Source organism: Oncorhynchus tshawytscha, linkage group LG20, assembly GCF_018296145.1.
Source record: "Oncorhynchus tshawytscha isolate Ot180627B linkage group LG20, Otsh_v2.0, whole genome shotgun sequence".
NCBI lineage: Eukaryota > Metazoa > Chordata > Actinopteri > Salmoniformes > Salmonidae > Oncorhynchus > Oncorhynchus tshawytscha.
In genome coordinates this window covers 42438053-42463897 of record NC_056448.1, presented here as the reverse complement: position 1 = coordinate 42463897, position 25845 = coordinate 42438053, and the positions used below count along the sequence as shown (strand labels likewise).

The window sequence follows — 25845 nt, the reverse complement described above, 5'->3', positions numbered from 1 at the left end:
GTTTAAAGATAAACCGAACCAGGGATTACAGTTTCTCATGGCCCGTAGACTACATTCAGAGTGAGGAAAACATCTAACATCAAGTTGTAAAACACTGAACTTCCCCTGTTAATAAAGTATTTCACAAAGATGAGGGAAGGTAAGCATTTGGGGAATTCCTTCTCAGTATTTCATCATGAAGTAGAGTACAGTGCGAACATGATCATGCGTAAACATGACTGATAGGATGTGTGCTTGTTTGATAAAGTAAAGGGCAATAAAGTTTGTAAAAAAAAATCAACACATTCTGTATTATTGAAGACTAGACCAAACACCAGATTGATTGATGCATGAAAAAAAGCTCATAGGCTTGCCTTCAGAAACTATTCTCACCCCTTGACTTTTTCCACATTGTGTTGTGTTACAGCCTGAATTTTCAATTGATTGAACTGAGTGGCCTAGTTACAGTTTTGGCTTAAATCGGCTTGAAAATCTATGTCAAGACTTGCATATGGCTGTCTAGCAATGATCAACTAACTCTTCAAACAGGGCTTGAGGAATGTTTTCAAGAATAATAGGCAAATATTGCACAATCCAGGTGTGCAAAGCTCTTAAAGACTTACCCAGAAAGACGCACAGCTGTAATTGCTGCCAAAGGTGATGCTAACATGGCTTGACTCAAAAGGGTGTATAATTTTCCATGAATAAAAAATAACAAAGTATAGAATTTTTCTTCCACTTTGACATTAGATTATTTTTTGTAGATTGTTGACAAAAAACTTAATACAAAATATGGAAAAAGTTAAGGGGTGTGAATACTTTCTGAAGGCACTGCAATAAGGAAGTACTGTAAGTGATGTATAATATACTTTGTTATTATATAGTGAAGTAGAGGGTATTTATTGTATAGTGAAGTAGAGGGTATTTATTGTATAGTGAAGTAGAGGGTATTTATTGTATAGTGAAGTAGAGGGTATTTATTGTATAGTGAAGTAGAGGGTATTTATTGTATAGTGAAGTAGAGGGTATTGTATAATGTAGTGTTATTCATGTTATTTTTCATGTTATTTTTCATGTTATTTGTGTCAACATGCCAGTGCACACACCATATAAACTGTGTGTTTTGCAGGCATATTTTAAATGACATAGCTTATTGAAAAATACTGTTTCTGTGTTTACTCTTCATAGGGGTGAATTAAAAAAAAAATGAAAATACTATTTCTCATAAGACTGGATGTCAACCTGGTTGGTGTAGTTTATGACAATGTGTAAAGAGCCTACTGATATTTGTTTCTCTTAATTTGTCAATGATTATATACATATACACACACACACACACACACACACACACACACACACACACACACACACACACACACACACACACACACACACACACACACACACACACACAAGAGAGAGCAGTACAGTAAACACAAGTCAAGTGGAGGAACACTTACATTATTATAGCCTGCTCGTCCAATACCACCTGCACAATGAAAACAGTCGGACACGTTCACTCCCATAGTCACGTAAACATATACACAGTATAATGATTGCTCAAAATGCTGTCTATTAATCTGTCTAGTATACATCAACCTATTAATCTGTCTAGTATACATCAACCTATTAATCTGTCTAGTATACATCAACCTATTAATCTATATAGTATACATCTGTTTATGCATCTACTTATGTATCAATTATTAAACATCTGTCTGTCTGTCTGTCTGTCTGTCTGTCTGTCTGTCTGTCTGTCTGTCTGTCTGTCTGTCTGTCTGTCTGCTTGCTTGTCTGTCTGTCTGCTTGTCTGTCTGCTTGCTTGTCTGTCTGTCTGTCTGCTTGTCCGTCTGCCTGCCTGCCTGCCTGCCCTGCCTGCCTGCTGTCTGTCTGTCTGTCTGTCTGTCTGTCTGTCTGTCTGTCTGTCTGTCTGTCTGTCTGCTTGCTTGTCTGTCTGTCTGTCTGCTTGTCTGTCTGCTTGCTTGTCTGTCTGTCTGTCTGCTTGTCCGTCCGTCTGCCTGTCTGTCTGTCTGTCTGTCTGTCTGCTTGTCTGTCTGTCTGTCTGTCTGTCTGTCTGTCTGTCTGTCTGTCTGTCTGTCTGTCTGTCTGTCTGTCTGTCTGTCTGTCTGTCTGTCTGTCTGTCTGTCTGTCTGTCTGTTGTCTGTCTGTCTGTCTGTCTGTCTGTCTGTCTGTCTGTCTGTCTGTCTGCTTGTCTGCCTGTCTGTCTGTCTGTCTGCTTGTCTGTCTGTCTGTCTGCTTGCTTGTCTGTCTGTCTGTCTGCTTGTCTGTCTGCTTGCTTGTCTGTCTGTCTGTCTGTCTGTCTGCTTGTCCGTCTGCCTGTCTGTCTGTCTGTCTGTCTGTCTGTCTGTCTGTCTGTCTGCCCGTCTGTCTGCCCGTCTGTCTGTCTGTCTGTCTGTCTGTCTGTCTGCCCGTCTGTCTGCCTGTCTGTCTGCCCGTCTGTCTGTCTGTCTGTCTGTCTGTCTGTCTGTCTGTCTGTCTGTCTGTCTGTCTGTCTGTCTGTCTGTTGCTTGCTTGTCTGTCTGTCTGCCCGTCTGTCTGCCCGTCTGTCTGCCCGTCTGTCTGCCCGTCTGTCTGTCTGTCTGTCTGTCTGTCTGTCTGTCTGTCTGTCTGCCCGTCTGTCTGTCTGTCTGTCTGCTTGCTTGTCTGTCTGTCTGTCTGTCTGCCTGTCTGCCCGTCTGTCTGTCTGTCTGCCCGTCTGCCTGCCTGTCTGTCTGCCCGTCTGTCTGCCCGTCTGTCTGCCCATCTGTCTGTCTGTCTGTCTGCTTGTCCGTCTGCCTGTCTGTCTGTCTGTCTGTCTGCTTGTCCGTCTGTCTGTCTGTCTGTCTGTCTGTGTCTGTCTGTCTGTCTGTCTGCTTGTCCGTCTGCCTGTCTGTCTGTCTGTCTGCCCGTCTGTCTGCCCGTCTGTCTGTCTGTCTGTCTGTCTGTCTGTCTGTCTGTCTGTCTGTCTGCCCGTCTGTCTGCCTGTCTGTCTGCCCGTATATCTTGTCAATGTTTCTGTATTGGACAGATCTCTGTCTGTTTTTATGACTAGTGAAGGAGTGTGTACCAAAGTGATCTCCCTCAGGTCGCGGACAGGCGTCAGTCAGTACGCGGAGCAGCCCGTCTGGCTTGTAGGAGTAATGCTCCACCAGCTACAAGAGAAGGCAGGTGTCAGGGTATGTCTCCTGCGTGTCATCAAAAACAGGTGAAGCTTGTGCCTATGTGTTAACCTGCTGTCTTTTCTCCTAAGTGTTTAATTAAGCAACAAGGCCTGAGGGGGTGTGGCATATGGTCAATATACCACGGCTAAGGGCTGTTTAGTCACGACACAAACCCCCAAAGGTGCCTTATTGCTACTATAAACTGGTTACCAACATAATTAGAGAGGTAAAAATAACCGGGTTTTTTTTCAAACCCGTGGTATACGGTCTCATATACCATGGCTGTCAGCCAATCAGCATTCAGGGCTTAAACCACACAATTTTTAATAGGTACTTTGGGCTAAATAGGAATATGTAAATGCTGTTTATTGATAGATCATTCATTGTCTGGTTTTGCTTAGTTCAACATAGTACAGTAGGGTCAGAAATTATTGTCTACCTTGATAAAGATAAGCAAAAATGACTGCATAAAATAATTTAAATACTGAGCTATATTGTATGCTCCAATTTTTGTATTTATTATTTTGTTCTAATACAATTGCTCAGAGATAGAGATTTTATTATTCACACCCCTGTTTAAAATACTTTACCTTGCGAAGATAACGACACATCAAAAATATTCACCCCCATATTTCGCAGTAGGTATGGGGCTCTTTTTTGCTCATGCAGTGGTGAGCTCCATTTTCATGTCATCCAATCAATGTAAACGCCTGGAGTTTGCTAAACGGCATTGGCACTTGGATTAGAACCAGATTAGAACCAGAATCAGATGACATGACAATGGAGCACACCAGTGATGGGTTTGGCGTTGATATGTGACTGCATGAACAGAAAAGAACCCCATACCTACTGTAAAATATGGTGGTGGATCTTTGATCTATTGAGGCCCTTTGCTTACACTTGTCCTGGGGTTCTTGTTTAGGTCAATGGCATCATGAACTTTAGCCAGAACCAGGAGATTTTGGCCAGATACCACACCTCCTCAGGACTTAATGGCTTAAATATAATATATGCACAAACTGTTTCGACTGGGAAGCATGCGATAGGCTTTACGCAGTTCTACCTCCAACAAAACAACGCTGTGCTCGCTGTCAATCTGATTGAATCTAGCCCTACAAGGCATAAATCCATCTATCAGGTTTGTATTATAGGGAGGTTTCCTGGAGACAGATCAAGCCTAATCCTGGACTAAGCATTTTCAATAGAGAGTAAAACTTTGGAATCCAGGACTAGGCCTAATCTGTGTCCGGGAAACTGGCCCTATGAATTGAAGTTTGTTTAAAGTGGGACCTTAAATAATTCTACAGTCTGCGATATTACCTGCCACAGTGTGTCAAACTTCTTCCCATCAGGAATGGAGAGCTTGCCAGCCTTGTCCTTATCGATGCGATAATGCATGACTTGTGACCCATGTAGGAGACACAGGGCGTAGGAACCATTCAGGTCCCGCTGTCTGATCCTGGAGGGACACATTTGGAAGAGACACAGATGAACATAAGAAGGTGGAAACAAACTTCCCCCTAACATCAGGGCAGCTACGACTGTGATATGTTGCTTTCACACCTAGCTATCTTCTAAGATGAAAGCACTAATTGGATAAGAACGTCTGCTAAATGACTAAAATGTAAAAATGAACACAGGAAACTGAGCTATGGCACTGAATATAGGTCCTGTGTGGCTCAGCTGGTAGAATTGGTAGAGCATGGTTGTGGGCTTGATTCCCACGGAGGACCAGTACGAAAAAAGTCTAAAAATGTATGCACTCACTAATGTAAGTCTCTCTGGATAAGAGCATCTGCTAAATTACTAACATATGTACTTGAACGAGTGCTAGAGTTACAATAAACTAACTTTCATCAAGGTTAGTACAGTGCTTTGATGGGCTAATATTCTTCAGTAGATATGCCTTCGGTAGTAGCTCATGGTGCATGAGTACTGTAAACTCCGAAACAATCATTCCTATTGGTACGTGACTGTGTAGTCGATGATTTGATGAAAAGAGACCCCACAACACAGGAAAGTGAGCTACAGTACTGAATGATGAGTCCTGCGTAGCTCAGTTGGTAGACCACAGTGCTTGCAATACAAGAGTTGTGGGTTTGATTCCCACAGAGGGGCAGCATGAAAATATATGCTTTCACTACTGTAAGTCGCTCTGGATAAGAATGTCTGATAAATTACTTTGAAATACATTACTACACTAGATGACAACATTGATGAATTGACATTCACAAATAAAAGCTGTTGTTTCATGGAACTCCTTTTTGAAATATAATTGCAGAATTCCTTATGATTGCTATGCATTTGAGAATCCTAACAGTAAATGGTTTACAAAAATACATATTTAAATATGAAAATGCACATTTAAGTACAAAAAAATGCACATTTAAATATGAAAATGCAAATTTAATTAAAAATAAATCCAAATTTGTTGAAACACACTGAAGTAATGGAAATTGTGGAGGGAAAGGCTCTTGTTGTAGACACCAAGGTTGAGGTCATTCAAATGTTATGAATTCAATTCAGGATATGGATAAAAAATGTATAAATGAATTCAAAATAATAAAATAGGACATAATTTTCAATACGTTGAATGCTGAGAAGTAGTTTTGAGGAAAATACTGCAAAGAGCCCCTTCTAGAATGTTCTCATGAGATAAAGTAGAGCAGTCAAACCCCTCCCCCTCATCTCACTCCCCCCCCTGCTCTTTGGTCACTCCAGGAAGTCCTCTGCAAACTGTCACAACGGAAACCGCAGCCTGCTTCTCTCTCTATAGCCTAGGCCACTGTTGGCGCCTCACAGCATAAAGTTATCTTACTATAAATAGTGTAGACTACAGACCTCTCCTGTATGTCTTCTATCTTCTTTTCAGCGTAGCAAATCTACACCACTTTGCTTTTAACTTTAAAAAAAAATATATTTTTTACAAGCTCTAAGAGCTGACATGAACATGTCAGAATTGGCTTGGAAAAAGTACCTACAAAGGTTTTTATCACATAGAATGTTCTGCTATGTCATATCCTCACATGATTTTTGTTAGGATCTCAAATAGAATGACAAAGTTTAAGTTAAGAGTAGATCATAGCTACTAACAGGACTTCACACAACCATGACACATAGTTTTTTAAGTAACCTTGTTGACTGGTGTTACCTTATGGCAGGTTCATACATTTTTACACCTTACAGTTTTACCCGTGGCCATTCAAAAGCAAACCATGAGATGTTACAATAGACAGCCATAGTCATTTTAAGTGGTCCCTTACAGAAATTTGCCATTGGTGCGAGAGCCCATCTGGAGCCGTGATTCAGAGTCCTCACGTGTGATGGTGTGATGGAACCAGGGCATCTTCTCATGGGCGGTGGTGGCGACCAGCTTCTCCAGCTGAGGTCTCTGGCTAATGATGGCCTGCTCCAGGGCCGCACCCTGAGGACATAACACAATGGCATCTGTCCCCGACCACTTTATGGCTGCTTCAAGCAATAGGGAAGGTATACCATGATGATAGAAATAGCCGACCCTAGCCTGCAGTTTTACAACTCATTTCCTGCTATTCTGTACATTTTGGCTTAGGGTGGAGAGAATTTTTTTTGCAGTTTTAAAGCAAGTTTGCTGCAATTCTACACATTTTGCCATTGGGCAGAGAGAAGATTGTTCAATTTTCTAACTAATTTCATGCAATTCTACTCATTTTGCCATGCGTTAGTGAGAAAAATATGCAATTTTACAACTAATTTCCTGCTATACTACACATTTTGGCATAGGGTGGAGAGATTTTTGGTAACTTACCAAAATAAAAGTTTTTTTGCTGACATGGGCTTATTGAGAAAGAATATAAAAACTGCTGATGCACAACTACAATCAGAAATGGCACTTTATGTACTCTACTATTGTTACTCCAATTAAAAGGAATCCTAATCAAATCAAATCAACAGTAAGTTGAGACCCAGTCTAAGTCTTCAGTCTGATAACTTTAGGCCTACTCTACAGTAGTAACACATTTGAGACAGCATTGGGTCATTTCCCTTTCAATCAATCACTATTTCATTTACTTTTATTTTGGTCACTAAAGTTGGTATAGAGTAACAACATGGCATTAAGGTTAACTTCAGGTAAGGTCAGGTGTAAAATAAATATATTCATGAAGGAATAAATGAATAAACCAACCAACCAACCAACCAACCAACCAATGAATAAATTAATGAACCAACCAACCAACTAACCAATGAATAAATTAATGAAGGAATGAATCAATGAACCAATGAATAAATGAATAAACCAACCAACCAACCAACTAACCAATGAATAAATTAATGAAGGAATGAATCAATGAACCAATGAATAAATGAATAAACCAACCAACCAACCAACTAACCAATGAATAAATTAATGAAGGAATGAATCAATGAACCAATGAATAAATGAATAAACCAACCAACCAACTAACCAATGAATAAATTAATGAAGGAATGAATCAATGAACCAATGAATAAACCAACCAACCAACTAACCAATGAATAAATTAATGAAGGAATGAATCAATGAACCAATGAATAAATGAATAAACCAACCAACCAACTAACCAATGAATAAATTAATGAAGGAATGAATCAATGAACCAATGAATAAATGAATAAACCAACCAACCAACTAACCAATGAATAAATTAATGAAGGAATGAATCAATGAACCAATGAATAAATGAATAAACCAACCAACCAACTAACCAATGAATAAATTAATGAAGGAATGAATCAATGAACCAATGAATAAATGAAGGAATGAATCAATGAACCAATGAATAAATGAATGAACCAACTAACCGATGAATAAATTAATAAACCAACCAACCAACTAACCAATTAATAAATTAATGAAGGAATGAATCAATGAACCAATGAATAAATGAAGGAATGAATCAATGAACCAATGAATAAATGAATGAACCAACCAACTAACCGATGAAGAAATGAATAAATGAATGAAGGAATGAATCAATGAACCAATGAAGGAATGAATCAATGAACCAATGAATAAATGAATGAACCAACCAACCAGTGAATAAATTAATAAATGAATGAAGGAATGAACCAATGAACCAATGAAGGAATGAATCAATGAACCAATGAATAAATGAATGAACCAACCAACCAACTAACCAGTGAATCAGTCAACCCAAGTATTTCAACTAACCTGCAGGTTCCAGGTCTTTTTCACGTACTCTCTGATCAGCTTCTCCTTGAGGTCCTCAAAAGGCCCCACCTTGGGCTGCATGCCCTTGGGCCTGTTGTAGGGCATCTTCAGCAGACACACCAGCCCTTCGCATTTCTGGGAGTGGTAGTCAATCACATCCACGGGGGTTCGGTGGCTCTTCCCCCCAACGATGGCGTACGTCTCGTTGAGCTCCCTCTCTATGGTATAGTGGTAACACTCCCGTCTGTAGGCCACTGACAGGGCGTAGCCCCCTAAGTAGCTCCGGCTCTGCCGTAGCAGGTACATGCCGTCGCCCATGCCCCCCTGTCGCAGGTAGTCCTCCGCGTCCTCCCGGGTGATGTTGCCGTAAAAGAAGGGCAAGGCATTTACATTGTCGGCCATTTTGTCTCCAGGTTCTTGGCTGCACTGGAAATACCCGAAAGAAGCTTTGCTATGACTCTCTCAATGGAGACCTAAGAGAGGGAACGGATTCAAAAGATCACGATACAGTGAAATGTGCAGGACACCTGTTGGTATCCGACCTGTGAGAATGTAGTACCTAACCATCGTTTGACTGCACACACATCTAACCCCACTCAAAGCTTCTGTAAAACCTATTTTACTAATTCTTGCATTTACTGATGATGACAAATATTGTGTAGTAGTTAGTACTATCTAACAAATTGTACCTACACTGTTATTACACTGTACCTGACAGGTGCCAGCCATGTAACTACTGTTCAATGGGGGGCGGCAATATGAGACAGTTAATTCCATAGACAGAACTTACATCAACATATTGACTATGGCTAATTAACCTGTTGAATAAAAGGTTCATATATTTCAAACCCTACATTAATATTGCTACTGTGCTATTTGACTGATACAAGGATGTTCCAAAAGACAGGACAGCCTCATCACACAGTAACTCTACAGTAAAGGCCTATGTGGCAGACGTAGTGTGAAACACGCCTGTAACACTTCACTGCATCTCTGAGCAGAATTCAGTGAGCCGTGTTCACACACAGCATGACAACCAGATAGCACAACCCTAGAGTCTCTACTGCTGCATGTTCATTTGACATTTCTAGTTATTTGGCAGACGCTCTTGTCCAGAGCGACTTATAATTAGTACATTCATCTTAAGATGAGGTGAGACACCAACATATCACAATCATATCAAGTACATTTTCCTCTCAAAGTATTCATCAGCAAAGTCAAAACTAGTGTGAAAAGACACGTTTCTTAAATAAGTGCCTTTTTAAGATACTCTTCAAAGAGGTAGGTGTTTCAGACATTTTCAGAAGATGAGCAGGGACTCCGTTGTCCTGACTTTAGGGAGAATCTTGTTCCACAATTGGGGTTCCATGACAGAGAAGACCAGAGGTGGAAGAACGGAGTTCTTGGGTAGGGATGTAGGGTTTGAGTATAACCTGAAGTTAAGGAGAGGGGGGCAGTCCCCTTGCTGCTGCATAGGTAAGCACTAAAGGTCTTGTAGATGTATTCATTTTTTCTTTATGTAACTAGACAAGTCAGTTAAGAACCAATTATTATTTACAATGACGGCCTAGGAACAGTGGGTTAACTACCTGTTCAGGGGCAGAACGACAGATTTGTACCTTTCAGCTCAGGGGTTTGAACTTGCAACCTTCTGGTTACTAGTCCAACACTCTAACCACTAGGATACCTTGGCGCCCCAGATGATGTGCTCTTCGACTGGAAGTTAGTGGATGAGCGGCGTGACAAGGGAGAACTAAGGACGGTTGAACACCGGGCTGTGGCATTCTGAAGAAGTTTCAGGGGTTTGATGGTACATGCAGGTAAGCCCAGCCAACAGAGAGTTGCAGTAGTCTAGACGGAAGATGACAAGTGCCTGGATTAGGACTGGCGCCGCTTCCTGTGTGAGGAAAGGTCATACTCTATGGATGTGGTAGAGCATGAACCTTCGGAAGCGCATCACTGCTTTGATGTTTGCAGGGAATGACAGGGTGTTGTCAAGGGTCACAACTATTTTTAGAGGTTGGAATTTAGCACGTATAGCTCATTAACACGTAGGGCGCAATGATTGGTGTCACCTCGTTAAGTCAGTATGTTACACCTATGCTGGCTGCCATCTCGTTTGAGGGAAGGTGTTTCACCTATGCTGGTTGCCATCTCGTTAGAGGGAAGGTGTTTCACCTATGCTGGTTGCCATCTCGTTAGTGGGAAGGTGTTTCGCCTATGCCGGTTGCGATCTCGTTAGTGGGAAGGTGTTTCACCTATGGATGCAAAGACTGATAGTCCATGAGATGAACATGATGAACATGACCAGTAACTTAGCAATTGGTGAAGAAATGAAACTGATGAGTCATGCTAATTCTTTGGAGGAAAGTGTATGAGGTACAGTGCCTTGCGAAAGTATTCGGCCCCCTTGAACTTTGCGACCTTTTGCCACATTTCAGGCTTCAAACATAAAGATATAAAACTGTATTTTTTTGTGAAGAATCAACAACAAGTGGGACACAACCATGAAGTGGAACGACATTTATTGGAAATTTCAAACTTTTTAAACAAATCAAAAACTGAAAAATTGGGCGTGCAAAATTATTCAGCCCCCTTAAGTTAATACTTTGTAGCGCCACCTTTTGCTGTGATTACAGCTGTAAGTCGCTTGGGGTATGTCTCTATCAGTTTTGCACATCGAGAGACTGAAATTTTTTCCCATTCCTCCTTGCAAAACAGCTCGAGCTCAGTGAGGTTGGATGGAGAGCATTTGTGAACAGCAGTTTTCAGTTCTTTCCACAGATTCTCGATTGGATTCAGGTCTGGACTTTGACTTGGCCATTCTAACACCTGGATATGTTTATTTTTGAACCATTCCATTGTAGATTTTGCTTTATGTTTTGGATCATTGTCTTGTTGGAAGACAAATCTCCGTCCCAGTCTCAGGTCTTTTGCAGACTCCATCAGGTTTTCTTCAAGAATGGTCCTGTATTTGGCTCCATCCATCTTCCCATCAATTTTAACCATCTTCCCTGTCCCTGCTGAAGAAAAGCAGGCCCAAACCATGATGCTGCCACCACCATGTTTGACAGTGGGGATGGTGTGTTCAGGGTGATGCGCTGTGTTGCTTTTACGCCAAACATAACGTTTTGCATTGTTGCCAAAAAGTTCAATTTTGGTTTCATCTGACCAGAGCACCTTCTTCCACATGTTTGGTGTGTCTCCCAGGTGGCTTGTGGCAAACTTTAAACTACACTTTTTATGGATATCTTTAAGAAATGGCTTTCTTCTTGCCACTCTCCATAAAGGCCAGATTTGTGCAATATACGACTGATTGTTGTCCTATGGACAGAGTCTCCCACCTCAGCTGTAGATCTCTGCAGTTCATCCAGAGTGATCATGGGCCTCTTGGCTGCATCTCTGATCAGTCTTCTCCTTGTATGAGCTGAAAGTTTAGAGGGACGGCCAGGTCTTGGTAGATTTGCAGTGGTCTGATACTCCTTCCATTTCAATATTATCGCTTGCACAGTGCTCCTTGGGATGTTTAAAGCTTGGGAAATTTTTGTATCCAAATCCGGCTTTAAACTTCTTCACAACAGTATCTCGGACCTGCCTGGTGTGTTCCTTGTTCTTCATGATGCTCTCTGCGCTTTTAACGGACCTCTGAGACTATCACAGTGCAGGTGCATTTATACGGAGACTTGATTACACACAGGTGGATTGTATTTATCATCATTAGTCATTTAGGTCAACATTGGATCATTCAGAGATCCTCACTGAACTTCTGGAGAGAGTTTGCTGCACTGAAAGTAAAGGGGCTGAATCATTTTGCACGCCCAATTTTTCAGTTTTTGATTTGTTAAAAAAGTTTGAAATATCCAATAAATGTCGTTCCACTTCATGATTGTGTCCCACTTGTTGTTGATTCTTCACAAAGAAATACAGTTTTATATCTTTATGTTTGAAGCCTGAAATGTGGCAAAAGGTCGCAAAGTTCAAGGGGGCCGAATACTTTCGCAAGGCACTGTAGTAACCCTGGCCTGAGGACAGACAGGTAGTAACACTGGCCTGAGGACAGACAGGTAGTAACACTGGCCTGAGGACAGACAGGTAGTAACCCTGGCCTAAGGACAGACAGGTAGTAACCCTGGCCTGAGGACAGACAGGTAGTAACCCTGGCCTGAGGACAGACAGGTAGTAACACTGGCCTGAGGACAGACAGGTAGTAACACTGGCCTGAGGACAGACAGGTAGTTACCCTGGCCTGAGAACAGACAGGTAGTAACCCTGGCCTGAGGACAGACAGGTAGTAACCCTGGCCTGAGGACAGACAGGTAGTAACCCTGGCCTGAGGACAGACAGGTAGTTACCCTGGCCTGAGGACAGACAGGTAGTTACCCTGGCCTGAGGACAGACAGGTAGTTACCCTGGCCTGAGGACAGACAGGTAGTAACCCTGGCCTGAGGACAGACAGGTAGTAACCCTGGCCTGAGGACAGACAGGTAGTAACCCTGGCCTGAGGACAGACAGATAGTTACCCTGGCCTGAGGACAGACAGGTAGTAACACTGGCCTGAGGACAGACAGGTAGTTACCCTGGCCTGAGGACAGACAGGTAGTAACACTGGCCTGAGGACAGACAGGTAGTAACCCTGGCCTGAGGACAGACAGGTAGTTACCCTGGCCTGAGGAGAGACAGGTAGTAACCCTGGCCTGAGGACAGACAGGTAGTAACCCTGGCCTGAGGACAGACAGGTAGTTACCCTGGCCTGAGGACAGACAGGTAGTAACACTGGCCTGAGGACAGACAGGTAGTAACCTGGCCTGAGGACAGACAGGTAGTAACCCTGGCCTGAGGACAGACAGGTAGTAACCCTGGCCTGAGGACAGACAGGTAGTAACACTGGCCTGAGGACAGACAGGTAGTAACACTGGCCTGAGGACAGACAGGTAGTTACCCTGGCCTGAGGACAGACAGGTAGTAACACTGGCCTGAGGACAGACAGGTAGTAACACTGGCCTGAGGACAGACAGGTAGTAACACTGGCCTGAGGACAGACAGGTAGTTACCCTGGCCTGAGGACAGACAGGTAGTAACACTGGCCTGAGGACAGACAGGTAGTAACACTGGCCTGAGGACAGACAGGTAGTTACCCTGGCCTGAGGACAGACAGGTAGTAACACTGGCCTGAGGACAGACAGGTAGTAACACTGGCCTGAGGACAGACAGGTAGTAACACTGGCCTGAGGACAGACAGGTAGTAACCCTGGCCTGAGGACAGACAGGTAGTAACACTGGCCTGAGGACAAACAGGTAGTAACACTGGCCTGAGGACAGACAAAGATAAGACTGCCAGATAATACTCTGATGTCAGCCATGTCCAGTGTGATTCTTCACTGAAGTTATCCAATATAATTCATCAAATACTTTATAGAGGGTACAACCCCAAAGGTTCATGAGAAATATCTCTTTAACCTTCGATACCAATACATTTTCTCTTAGCCAATTGGTTGGGGAGGAAAAAAATGTACGTTAATAGCCCTTTAATAGAGGTCAAGGTGCAAAAAAATCAGTTTGGGTTCATAAAGTTGTTTGGTTTTCTGAATGCATCTTCTCAGTCGCCTTCAAGTCATTATAGCCGCATTAAGAAAAGCAGGTTTTGGAAAGGTAGTAGCCCTGGCCTGAGGACAGACAGGTATTACTTATATTCATTATATTTCCTACTGACTGTGAAGTGTACTTTCAATACTACTGTACTGTGGGTGTTTCATTGGAAATTAAGAAGAGAGTCCTATTTACAGTAAGTAGGTGGTAAGTCATGACACTCATCCATCCAATAAACTATTTCTTTCCTCTCACATGTTCCTTTTTATTGTGGTCACTCACTGCAGACACAATAACACATTTGCTTCATGTACAGGGCCTTCAGAAAGTATACACAACCCATGACTTTTTCCACATTTGTTGTGTTACAGACTGAACTTAAAATGGAATAAAACTGGCCTACACTTAATACCCCCCATAATGTCAAAGTGGAATTATGTTCTTTGAAATGCTTACAAATGAATCAAAAATGAAAACTTGAAATGTCTTTAGTCAATAAGTATTCAACTCCTAAGCCTAAATAAGTTCAGGAATAAAGAAGGGCTTAACAAGTCACATAATAAGTTGCATGGACTCACTCTGTGTGCAATAATAATGTTAAACATGATTTTTTTTTATGACTACTTCATCTCTGTACCCCACACATACAATTCATTATCTGTAAGGTTCCTCAGTCGAGCAGCAAATTTCAAACACAGATTCAATCAAAGACCAGGGAGGTTTTCCAATGTCTTGCAAAGAAGGGCACCTACTGGTAGATGGGTAAAATAAAAAGCAGACATTACATTTCCCTTTGAGCATGGTGAAGCTATGAATTACACTTGGATAGTGTATCAATCCAACCAGTCACTACAATGATACAGATGTCCTTCCTAACTCAGTTGCTGGAGAGGAAGGAAACCGTTCAGGGATTTCACCATGAAGCCAATGGTGACTTTAAAACAGTTACAGAGTTTAATGGCTGGACGGAGGATGGATCAACAACATTGTAGTTACTCTACAATACCAACCTAATTGTGAAAATAAGGAAGCCTATATAGATACAAAAAAATATTTCAAAACATGCATTCTGTTTGCAACAAGGCATCTAAAGTAATACTGCAAAAAATGTGGCAAAGCAATTCACTTTTAGTCCTGAATACAAAGTGTTATGTTTGGGGGAAATCCAATACAACACATTACTGAGTACCACTCTCCGTATTTTCAAGCATAGTGGTGGCTATATCATGTTATGGGTATGCTTGTCATCGGCAAGGACTGGGGAGTTTTTCAGGGTATAAAATAAATGGAATGGCGCTAAGCACAGGCAAAATTCTAGAGTAAAACCGGGATTAAAAAAATAATAATAATGGGCAAATGTTGCACACTCCAAGTGTGGAAAGCTCTTAGAGGCTTACCCAGAAAGATGCACAGCTGTAATCACTGCCAAAGGTACTTCCACAAAGTATTGACTCAGGGGTGTGAATACTTATGCAAATTAGATATGTCTGTAAATCATTTTCAATACATTTGCAAAAATGTCTAAAACATATTTTCACTTTGTTATCATGGGGTATTGTGTGTAGATGGGTGAGGGGAAAACATATCTTTAATCCATTTTGAATTCAGGCTGTAACAAAACAAAATGTGGAACACGATCAGGGGGTATGAATAATTTCTTAAGGCACTGTAAGTGACCTAGAAAAATGCTGACAAACGGTCTCAATTATAACTAAACTAACTTAACCATAGACACATTGAATTAACGGAGGTTACAAATCATTAACAGAATTTAGTTCTAATTGGTAATGCATACATTTTAGAATAAACATTGCTGGGTTTCTACAAACATTCTACAATGAACTGAAGACAATGGAAGATAGACATCCTGTTGTAGCCTCAAACTAGCAACCCATCAAAGACAGATAGACGGACGCAGAGGTGTGAACTAGCCTTTTACTGAAAAAAAATGAAAACTTCAGATGCTAAAAAAGAAGAATGAGGAGGATGAATATATAAGAGCTCTGTGTTCATATAGGACAAGGAGTCAGTACCACAAAAGATTCAAATAGAAAGCACTGCAACTGTTTGGTACAAAAAGGTCATTGCTATGGTAACCATGCCCCCCAAAGCAGCACAAGAAGACAAAAAGAATTGAGTTGCACATTTTTTTAATGCACATTTTACAGTTTAATTATTAAAGCTATTTTCCTTGTATTTACTTAGAAATGGTAAAAGGCCATGACACAATAATCTCATGATAAGAAAGTTCTCTTTCTTGTTTCCAATGAGTACCGTTTTTTAAGAAGTTAAGAAATGTCTTGTATTCTGTGAATTAAGAACCAGAACGTACCAACTGTTATATTGTGAAACTGGAACTACCTGTTTTGTATTCTAAATACAGACTGTTAAAATAACACTCTTCCTGCAACAAGTTATGTTTTATTAAACTCAAAAAGATTTATTCTTTCTACATTTCTTTAAAAAACGTAGTTGTACCACATGAAATTACATGGGTATTGATTGTCAATGGAAACCTAAGAAGTCAATCAATTCAATTCCTGTCTAGCTTTTATCTATAAACCTTTGACATTTAATTTATCTCTCTTTGGTTGTTCCTTTTATGTATTAATAGGTAACTGAAATGAAGAAATGTTTTAGAGGTTCCAGAATTGTCGGAACTAGAAGCACAAGCATTTCGCTACACTCGCATTAACATCTGCTAACCATGTGTATGTGACAAATAAAATTTGATTTGATTTGATTTGATTTGAACAGCTTACAGTATATTTCAAATGAATTCAATTCAAATACTCCATTCATCCCACAAGGGACAATTTTGAAAGCAGGAGTGCTTTATTTAACTGTGAATTGGTGGACTCAAAATTTGTTTTAGCATCAACTAAAAATTATATTTGAGTGGATTTCAGGGTATCTTGTACTGCGTAATACCTCCATCTATTACTACTGTATTTATTTGATTTATTTTATCTTTATTTAACTAGGCAAGTCAGTTAAGAACAAATTCTTATTTACAATGACAAACTACCAAAAGCTAAAAGGCCTCCTGTAGGGGACGGGGGCCTGGGATAAAAAAAAATATATATACAATATAAATATAGAACAATTATCACTAGAAATGAATTATAAACCAATATGAATTAGAAGTGGATGGATTTGTTTTTTTCATTGTAGGCCTCCTTTATAACCTGAATTCAACAAGAAGTCGATCAGATCTCACACCAAAAATGTTATGAAAAGGAATCCAAACGTGGAAATGAAGAGATGAAAGATTAGACGGTGGCATCACATGTTCAAAACGAAAATGGTTTTGAGGCTGATTAGTCTTTGAAAGTTCAATCGTCTGCCAATGTACATCAAAAAGTTGAAATTATTTTGAAAAATGTATCTTTCTAATGCAACAAAGGCTAGCAAACCAAAGATCTTATCAATTGTCTTTTATGAGTAAAACATAAAAACAAAACCCAGGAACCAACAAGATGCATCTACAAGCTGCGGTGTATCAAGAAATATATGGAAATATCAATTCAATACTTAAAAGTCTAAGCGGCTGGGGGGGGTTGATTTGTGTGTATTGTAGTGAATTGTTAGATACTACTGCACTGTTGGAACTAGGAACACAAACATTTCACTACACCAGCAATAACATCTGCTAGATATGTGTATGTGACCAATACAATTCAATGCCAAAGTCCTCTCGGGTGATACCTACTAAGTGAGATCTGCCACAAAGATCATTCTCAATTCAGAGATGAATCTTAGGTCAGCACAAACAAATCATCACACCACACATACAAATTATGTGCTGGAAGAAGTGATAAAAATGAAATATATGTATATGTTTTTCACCAGCGTACAATTCAATATATTACAAATCATATGATTTTTATCCATTGTTGTTGTTGTTATCATTCTTTTAAAAAAAGACTGACATTTAATTTACTCAAGAAATGTTAACACAAGACTTTTTCACTGTGACCGAGCTCATCGAAATGTTTGGCTTGAAATGTGTTCAAGTTCTCCCTCAAAATGTGTTGAAAGGAACGCAGCAACAAAGCAAGACAACACTGACAAAAAAACCCCACACATATTTACTTAAAAGTTTAACAAAAAGTGAAGGAGTTGAATAAATCTTTGGTAATACTGCTACTGTGCTGTACATCGTCAGACTACTCCAAGGCTCAGTCTGCTGATCCATCCAGTCTCTGCACCCTGTTGCCTGACCCTAAACAATTGACCTTCCTAACAACAACAACAACAGTACTACCATCTCTGACCTCAAGCACAATATGAATCGAAACTTATCCAAACCATTATGTAAGGTATTAGGTGAAGGGGACTTTACCTTGGAAGAAACGACTACTCCTCTGTTCCACTGCTTCTATCTGTGACCCTGCGCTGAGGCGACCATGTTCAACTGCTAAGCGGGCTGAGCAGGATGTGAGCAGGTCACTTCAAATGTTGCAACACCAGGAACCGTTTCGTCTGAGGGCCTACACATTTCAAAACACCACAATACAAAAGATATCAACTACAACAACACAATAATAAGTCAGTTTACTGCTTTAATACATATGTATGATATCCTCTCACACTGCAGTGAGGCACATAATATGCAGTATATTGTGAATTGGGAGTGTTTTTTAGGCTTCCTCATTTTTTAAAAGTCGCTAGCTGCTACTTCCTGTCTTAATGACTTTACTTCCCTTTTTTAATCTGAAACACTGACCAGAGTGAATTTGCTTATTAATGTAGTGACTTAACGTGAGCAATAATGAGAGCAGTTGAAAAGTAAAGTGTGAAGAATTGATGCTGAAGCCAAGTGAAATTAAATGCATTTGCTCTCAATTTAGATAAAAGCTTTTTACAATATGTTGCTTCATTTTCTTTTCAATTTGTAAATCTGTTTTTTTTTTTCAAATTAATCAGATTCAAGACAGTCTTGATATTGGTCATACCCTACCTATGCATTAATGTACAGCACTTTATACTCCATACTTATGTAGTTCTAGACTTATTCACAGTGACAGACAGTCGAATGCTGAAGGTACTTGATTGTTGTTAACAAAAAAACGAATTCATAACAAAATGTAATTGAAAGGAATTGAATGTAAAAACGTAATCTTCGATAGTTGGACAGCTGCAAAAGTTATAGGAGACGTCTTTAATACTTCCACCAAAAATACCCTGTTACTGTTGTTGTCACAAAATAACTTCAACTGTGTGTGTGTGTGTGTGTGTGTGTGTGTGTGTGTGTGTGTGTGTGTGTGTGTGTGTGTGTGTGTGTGTGTGTGTGTGTGTGTGTGTGTGTGTAACTAGTCATGTATCCCAATCAGGCCACATTGACTGCACAACTCAGGAAGTCACAGCTGGGGTGCTATTCATACACAGTTAGCTTGGAACATGTAATGCCTACTGAACACCCTCAAAATATGTTAATGCCAAAGTTCAGCAGATACATTTGTAAAAAACTGTCAACAATTACAAACATCCTCACTTGCTTATCAAACCTATGGGGAATATACACATTGAGTATGTACTGTAACTCATTGACAACTAAAGCATTACCCACTCATTACCCACTCATTACCCACTCATTACCCACTCATTACGCACTCATTACCCACTCATTACCCACTCATTACGCACTCATTACGCACTCATTACCCACTCATTACCCACTCATTACCCACTCATTACGCACTCATTACCCACTCATTACCCACTCATTACCCACTCATTACCCACTCATTACGCACTCATTACCCACTCATTACCCACTCATTACACACTCATTACGCACTCATTACCCACTCATTACCCACTCATTACGCACTCATTACCCACTCATTACCCACTCATTACGCACTCTTTACCCACTCATTACCCACTCATTACCCACTCATTAACCACTCATTACCCACTCATTACGCACTCATTACCCACTCATTACCCACTCATTACCCACTCATTACTCACTCATTACGCACTCATTACCCACTCATTACCCACTCATTACACACTCATTACCCACTCATTACACACTCAGCAGATACATTTGTAAAAAACTGTCAACAATTACAAACATCCTCACTTGCTTATCAAACCTATGGGGAATATACACATTGAGTATGTACTGTAACTCATTGACAACTAAAGCATTACCCACTCATTACCCACTCATTACCCACTCATTACCCACTCATTACGCACTCATTACCCACTCATTACCCACTCATTACCCACTCATTACCCACTCATTACCACTCATTACCCACTCATTACCCACTCATTACCCACTCATTACCCACTCATTACGCACTTGAAGCACTGCACTTTGTCATTCATAACAGTTTGCACGAGCATATGACAGCAACAGCACGTTAACACAGATATAGCCTATTATGGAATCTACTGCACGTTAACAGAGATACTATGGAATCTACTGCACGTTAACAGAGATACTATGGAATCTACTGCACATTAACAGAGATACTATGGAATCTACTGCACATTAACAGCGATACTATGGAATCTACTGCACGTTAACAGAGATACTATGGAATCTACTGCACGTTAACAGAGATACTATGGAAACTACTGCACGTTAACAGAGATACTATGGAATCTACTGCCCGTTAACACAGATACTATGGAATCTACTGCACATTAACACAGAGATACTATGGAATCTATTGCACGTTAACACAGAGATACATACTATGGAATCTATTGCACGTTAACACAGAGATACATACTATGGTTTCTATTGCACGTTAACACAGACATACTCTGGAATCTACTGCACGTTAACACAGAGAAACTATGGAATCTACTGCACGGTAACACAGATACTATGGAATCTACTGCACATTAACACAGAGATACTATGGAATCTACTGCCCGTTAACACAGAGATACTATGGAGTCTATTGCACGTTAACACAGAGATACATACTATGGAATCTATTGCACGTTAACACAGAGATACATACTATGGTTTCTATTGCACGTTAACACAGAGATACTCTGGAATCTACTGCACGTTAACACAGAGAAACTATGGAATCTACTGCACGGTAACACAGAGATACTATGGAATCTACAGCACATGAACACAGAGATACTATGGAATCTAGTGCACAGTAACACAGAGATACTATGGAATCTACTGCACATTAACACAGATATACTATGGAATCTACTGCACATTAACACAGAGATACTATGGAATCTACTGCAGATTAACACAGAGATACTATGGAATCTACTGCACATTAACACAGAGATACTATGGAATCTACTGCACATTAACACAGAGATACTATGGAATCTATTGCACATTAACACAGAGAGACTATGGAATCTATTGCCCATTAACACAGAGATACTATGGAATCTATTGCCCATTAACACAGAGATACTATGGAATCTACTGCACATTAACACACAGATACTATGGAATCTACTGCACATTAACACAGAGATACTATGGAATCTATTGCCCATTAACACAGAGATACTATGGAATCTACTGCACATTAACACACAGATACTATGGAATCTACTGCACATTAACACACAGATACTATGGAATCTACTGCATTTTAGCCTTTAAGGATCGGACCCTTTTTTTCAATTTTCGCATAAAATGACATACCCAAATCTAACTGCCTGTCGCTCAGACCCTGAAGCAAGGATATGCATTTTCTTGGTACCATTTGAAAGGAAACACTTTGAAGTTTGTGGAAATGTGAAAGGAATGTAGGAGAATATACCACATTAGATCTGGTAGAAGTTAATCAAAGAAAAAAATGTTGTTGTTTTTTGTACCATCATCTTTGAAATGCAAGAGAAGGCCATAATGCATTATTCCATCCCAGGTGCGATATAGATATTGGCCAGTAGATGGCAGCAGTGTATTTGCAAAGTTTTAGTCTGATCCAATGAACCATTGCATTTCTGTTAAATATGTTGTATCAAGAATGTCAAATGTGCCTAATTTGTTTATTAATATCTTTCCATGTTCAAAACTGTGCACTCTCCTCAAACAATAGCATGGTATTGTTTCACTGTAACAGCTACTGTAAATTGGACAGTGCAGTTGGATTAACAAGAATTTAAGCTTTCTGACAATATCAGATATGTCTATGTCCTGGGAAATGTTCCTGTTACGCACAACCTCATGCTAATCGCATTAGCCTACGTTAGCTCAACCATCCCGTAGGGGACCCACCAATCCTGAAGAAGTTTTAACACAGAGATACTCTGGAATCTACTGCACGTTAACACAGAGATACTAATGAATCTACTGCACGTGAACACAGAGATACTATGGAATCTATTGCATGTTAACACAGAGATACTTTGGAATCTACTGCACGTTAACACAGAGATACTTTGGAATCTACTGCACGTTAACACAGAGATACTTTGGAATCTACTGCACGTTAACACAGAGATACTATGGAATCTACTGCACGGTAACACAGAGATACTATGGAATCTATTGCACATTAACACAGAGATACTTTGGAATCTACTGCACATTAACACAGAGATACTATGGAATCTACTGCACGTTAACACAGATATAGGAGGAGAAAGTTAAATAAAATACCTTGTTACTGTTGTTGTCACAAAATTTCTGAAAGTGATGTGTGCTTGCATGCGCTTGTGCGTATGTCTGTTTGTGTGTGTGTGTGTGTGTGTGTCTGTGTGTGTGCCTGTGTGTAAAACCAGTCATGTATGCCAATCAGAGATATTATGGAATCTTATGAGGGGAAGAAAATTAATAAGTGCATGTAAATATCTGCTCACTAAGTCATTTTGATTTCTAACAGGAACAGGTTGCGACAATGGGCCCAAAGTTCTCTGGTCAAAAGTAGTGTACAATATAGGGAATAGGGTGCCATTTTAGACCCAACCAATATGTAGTGTTGAAATATTTGTTGCACAGTGATCACAAGTGAAAACTGATTAAAAACTAAAAATGACATTTTAAGTGAGGTATTGGTTTGAAGCTGAAAAAGAAAGGAAATTCACGAGCACCACCATGCCTACTCCAAATCAAATCAAATCAAATCAAATCAAATGTATTTATATAGCCCTTCATACATCAGCTGATATCTCAAAGTGCTGTACAGAAACCCAGCCTAAAACCCCAAACAGCAAGCAATGCAGGTGTAGAAGCACAGTGGCTAGGAAAAACTCCCTAGAAAGGCCAAAACCTAGGAAGAAACCTAGAGAGGAACCAGGCTATGTGGGGTGGCCAGTCCTCTTCTGGCTGTGCCGGGTGGAGATTATAACAGAACATGGCCAAGATGTTCAAATGTTCATAAATGACCAGCATGGTCGTATAATAATAAGGCAGAACAGTTGAAACTGGAGCAGCAGCACGGTCAGGTGGACTGGGGACAGCAAGGAGTCATCACGTCAGGTAGTCCTGGGGCATGGTCCTAGGGACAGCTATGTTGGTCTATTGTACTTCAAACCATGTGTTGCTTAGGATTCAAACCTTCTCACACAGCCTAATTCATACTCTTAGAGGTTGTTCTCCCACAATAATGTGATTTGTACCACAGTATTAGATTCTTCACACACCACACTAATCCCATTCCACTACCCTTTACAGCTTTTATGTTATTATATGAAAACAAGCTTTGCGTTTATACTTACAAGACCATCATGCGAGATTGAGCTGTTTTGTCTTGTAGTAAGGTGGTGACTGCTTGTATTTATTTAAACCTGTTTTATTTAGCAATACAAGTCATTGAGAAATAGTATATTTTATTTACTTGTCAGTACAGTAGGTGTCCAACATAACAACATGTGCTGGTGTGTTGAACACAGTCACTCATAAATAGAGGGTTTAATGAGCCTGTTCTGCATTCCTGATTTCTTTAACTGTTACGTTTGCAAACATGGTCCTGTTTAATCAAAACAGCTGTGCTGATCAATGGCCACTTTATTACCTCTGTCATATTAATATGTAGCTTAAAGTTGTGTGTCATTAAAAAAAAAATGTAGCACTAAAGATGGTGACGCTACAATAATACACGTTTACAAAAGGCCAATATCTAGAAATACTTACAGCCTAATGATCAGTGGTGGATGAAGTACTCAATTGTCATACTTGAGTAAAAGTAAAGATTTTTTTATTTGATTTATTTCATCTTTATTTAACTATACCTTAATAGAAAATGACTCAAGTGAAATTGAAAGTCACCCAGTAAAATACTACTTGAGTAAAAGTCCAAAAGTATTTTGTTTTAAATATACTTAAGTTTCAAAAGTAAATGGAATTGCTAAATTGTACTTAAGTATCAAACGTAAAGGTAAAAGTATAAACCATTTCAAATTCCTTATATTAAGCAAACCAGATGGCACGATTTTCCTTTTTTTAAATTATTGACGGATAGCCAGGGGCACACTTCATTTACAAATGAAGCATTTGTTTTCAGTGAGTCCGCCAGATCAGAGGCAGTAGGGATGACCAGGGATGTTCTCTTGATAAGTGTGCTAATTGGACCATTTTCCTGTCAAAATGTAACGAGTACTTTTGGGTGTCATGGAAAATGTACGGAGTAAAAAGTATATGATTTTCTTTAGGAATGTAGTGAAGTAAAAGCAAAAAAGTTATCAAAAAAAAAAAGGTAAAGTAGAAATTCCCCAAAAAATACCCACTTAAGCAGTACTTTAAAGTATTTTTACTGAAGTACTTTACACCACTGCCAATGATATATAGTAACAGTCAAAAGTTTGGATACACCTACTCATTCAAGGGTCTTTCTTTATTTTTACTATTTTCTACATAGTAGAATAATAGCGAAGACATCAAAACTATGAAATAACACATATGGAATCATGTAGTAACCAGAAACGTGTTAAACAAATCAAAATATATTTTAGATTCTTCAAAGTAGCTAGTCTTTGCCTTGATGACAACTTTGCACACTTTCGGCATTCTCTCTACCAGCTTCATGAGGAATGCTTTTCCAACAGACTTGAAGGAGGTCCCACAAATGCTGAGCATATTGCTTAACCTATAATAATGTCTATCACGAGCGTTGTTTGGCACGATGGTAACGCATTAATCTTTTGATTAGACAAGAGTTCAAATCAAGACATAATTTTTTATTTAACTAGGCAAGTCAGTTAAGAACAAATTCTTATTTACAATGATGGCCTAGGAACAGTGGGTTACCTGCCTTGTTCAGGGGCAGAACGGCAGATTTTTACCTTGGCAGCTCAGGGATTCGATCTGGCAAACCTTTCGGTTATTGGCCCAACGCTCTATCCACCAGGCTACCTGCCACCCCGAACGATTAATGAAATCTCATTCTAACCAATAATGGGGCGTGCTCATTATAAATATATTGTGATTTAGTTTCGGTATCAGACTAACTTGTTTTAATGATTTTGTTTGCAGAGTATAAAGGCTGGTAGCTTATCACCAGTTCACCCTATGGGCACAAGGGGGAATTGGACAAGGTGTATGGCATGTCATCCCTGCGTGTGTCGCCTCTTCCATAAGGCAGCATACCCAGAAGCAAGTGGCATTTACATTGGGTTTGAGTTAGAATAAAACCAGTTGATTTAGTGAATCAAGCCTCCTGTAACTTTTTTCAAGACATATGCCTAATGCCTGCGCCTTATGTAAAAATAGTATTAGTTAGCTTGTCCTCCTATAACAACAGGTTCAAACGTAATCCAGATAAACTTGCTTTGAAGATAAAACTACTTTCAGTGCGCACTAACCCCCTGTCCCTGTCCCTGGAGTAGTGACTTCAACTAGCGTTGGCTGCTATCTATTGGAAAGGTAAATACACTGGGCAACTAGTTGGCAGAGTCAAAGGAGACTTTAATAATATATACCATTTAGCAGACACCTTTATCCAAAGCGACCTGGCTACATAGTAGTGGAAA

At 39.9% G+C, this 25845-nt stretch overlaps 1 protein-coding gene across 2 annotated transcripts in view; it reads right to left on the bottom strand.

Annotated features, from left to right (window-relative positions):
- syk (spleen tyrosine kinase) overlaps window positions 1-18544 on the bottom strand; it is a 30333-nt gene extending 11789 nt beyond the window's left edge. For both annotated transcript variants that reach the window (XM_042302698.1, XM_042302699.1), the window contains exons 1-6: window positions 18263-18544; window positions 8332-8804; window positions 6404-6564; window positions 4461-4599; window positions 3047-3131; window positions 1440-1468 (exon numbers count right to left, since the gene is read on the bottom strand). In XM_042302698.1, coding sequence (XP_042158632.1) covers window positions 1440-1468; window positions 3047-3131; window positions 4461-4599; window positions 6404-6564; window positions 8332-8733 — 816 coding nt within the window. In that variant the 5' untranslated portion in view covers window positions 8734-8804; window positions 18263-18544. The remainder of the gene's footprint in view (window positions 1-1439; window positions 1469-3046; window positions 3132-4460; window positions 4600-6403; window positions 6565-8331; window positions 8805-18262) is intronic.
- Window positions 18545-25845: the final 7301 nt, after the last annotated feature.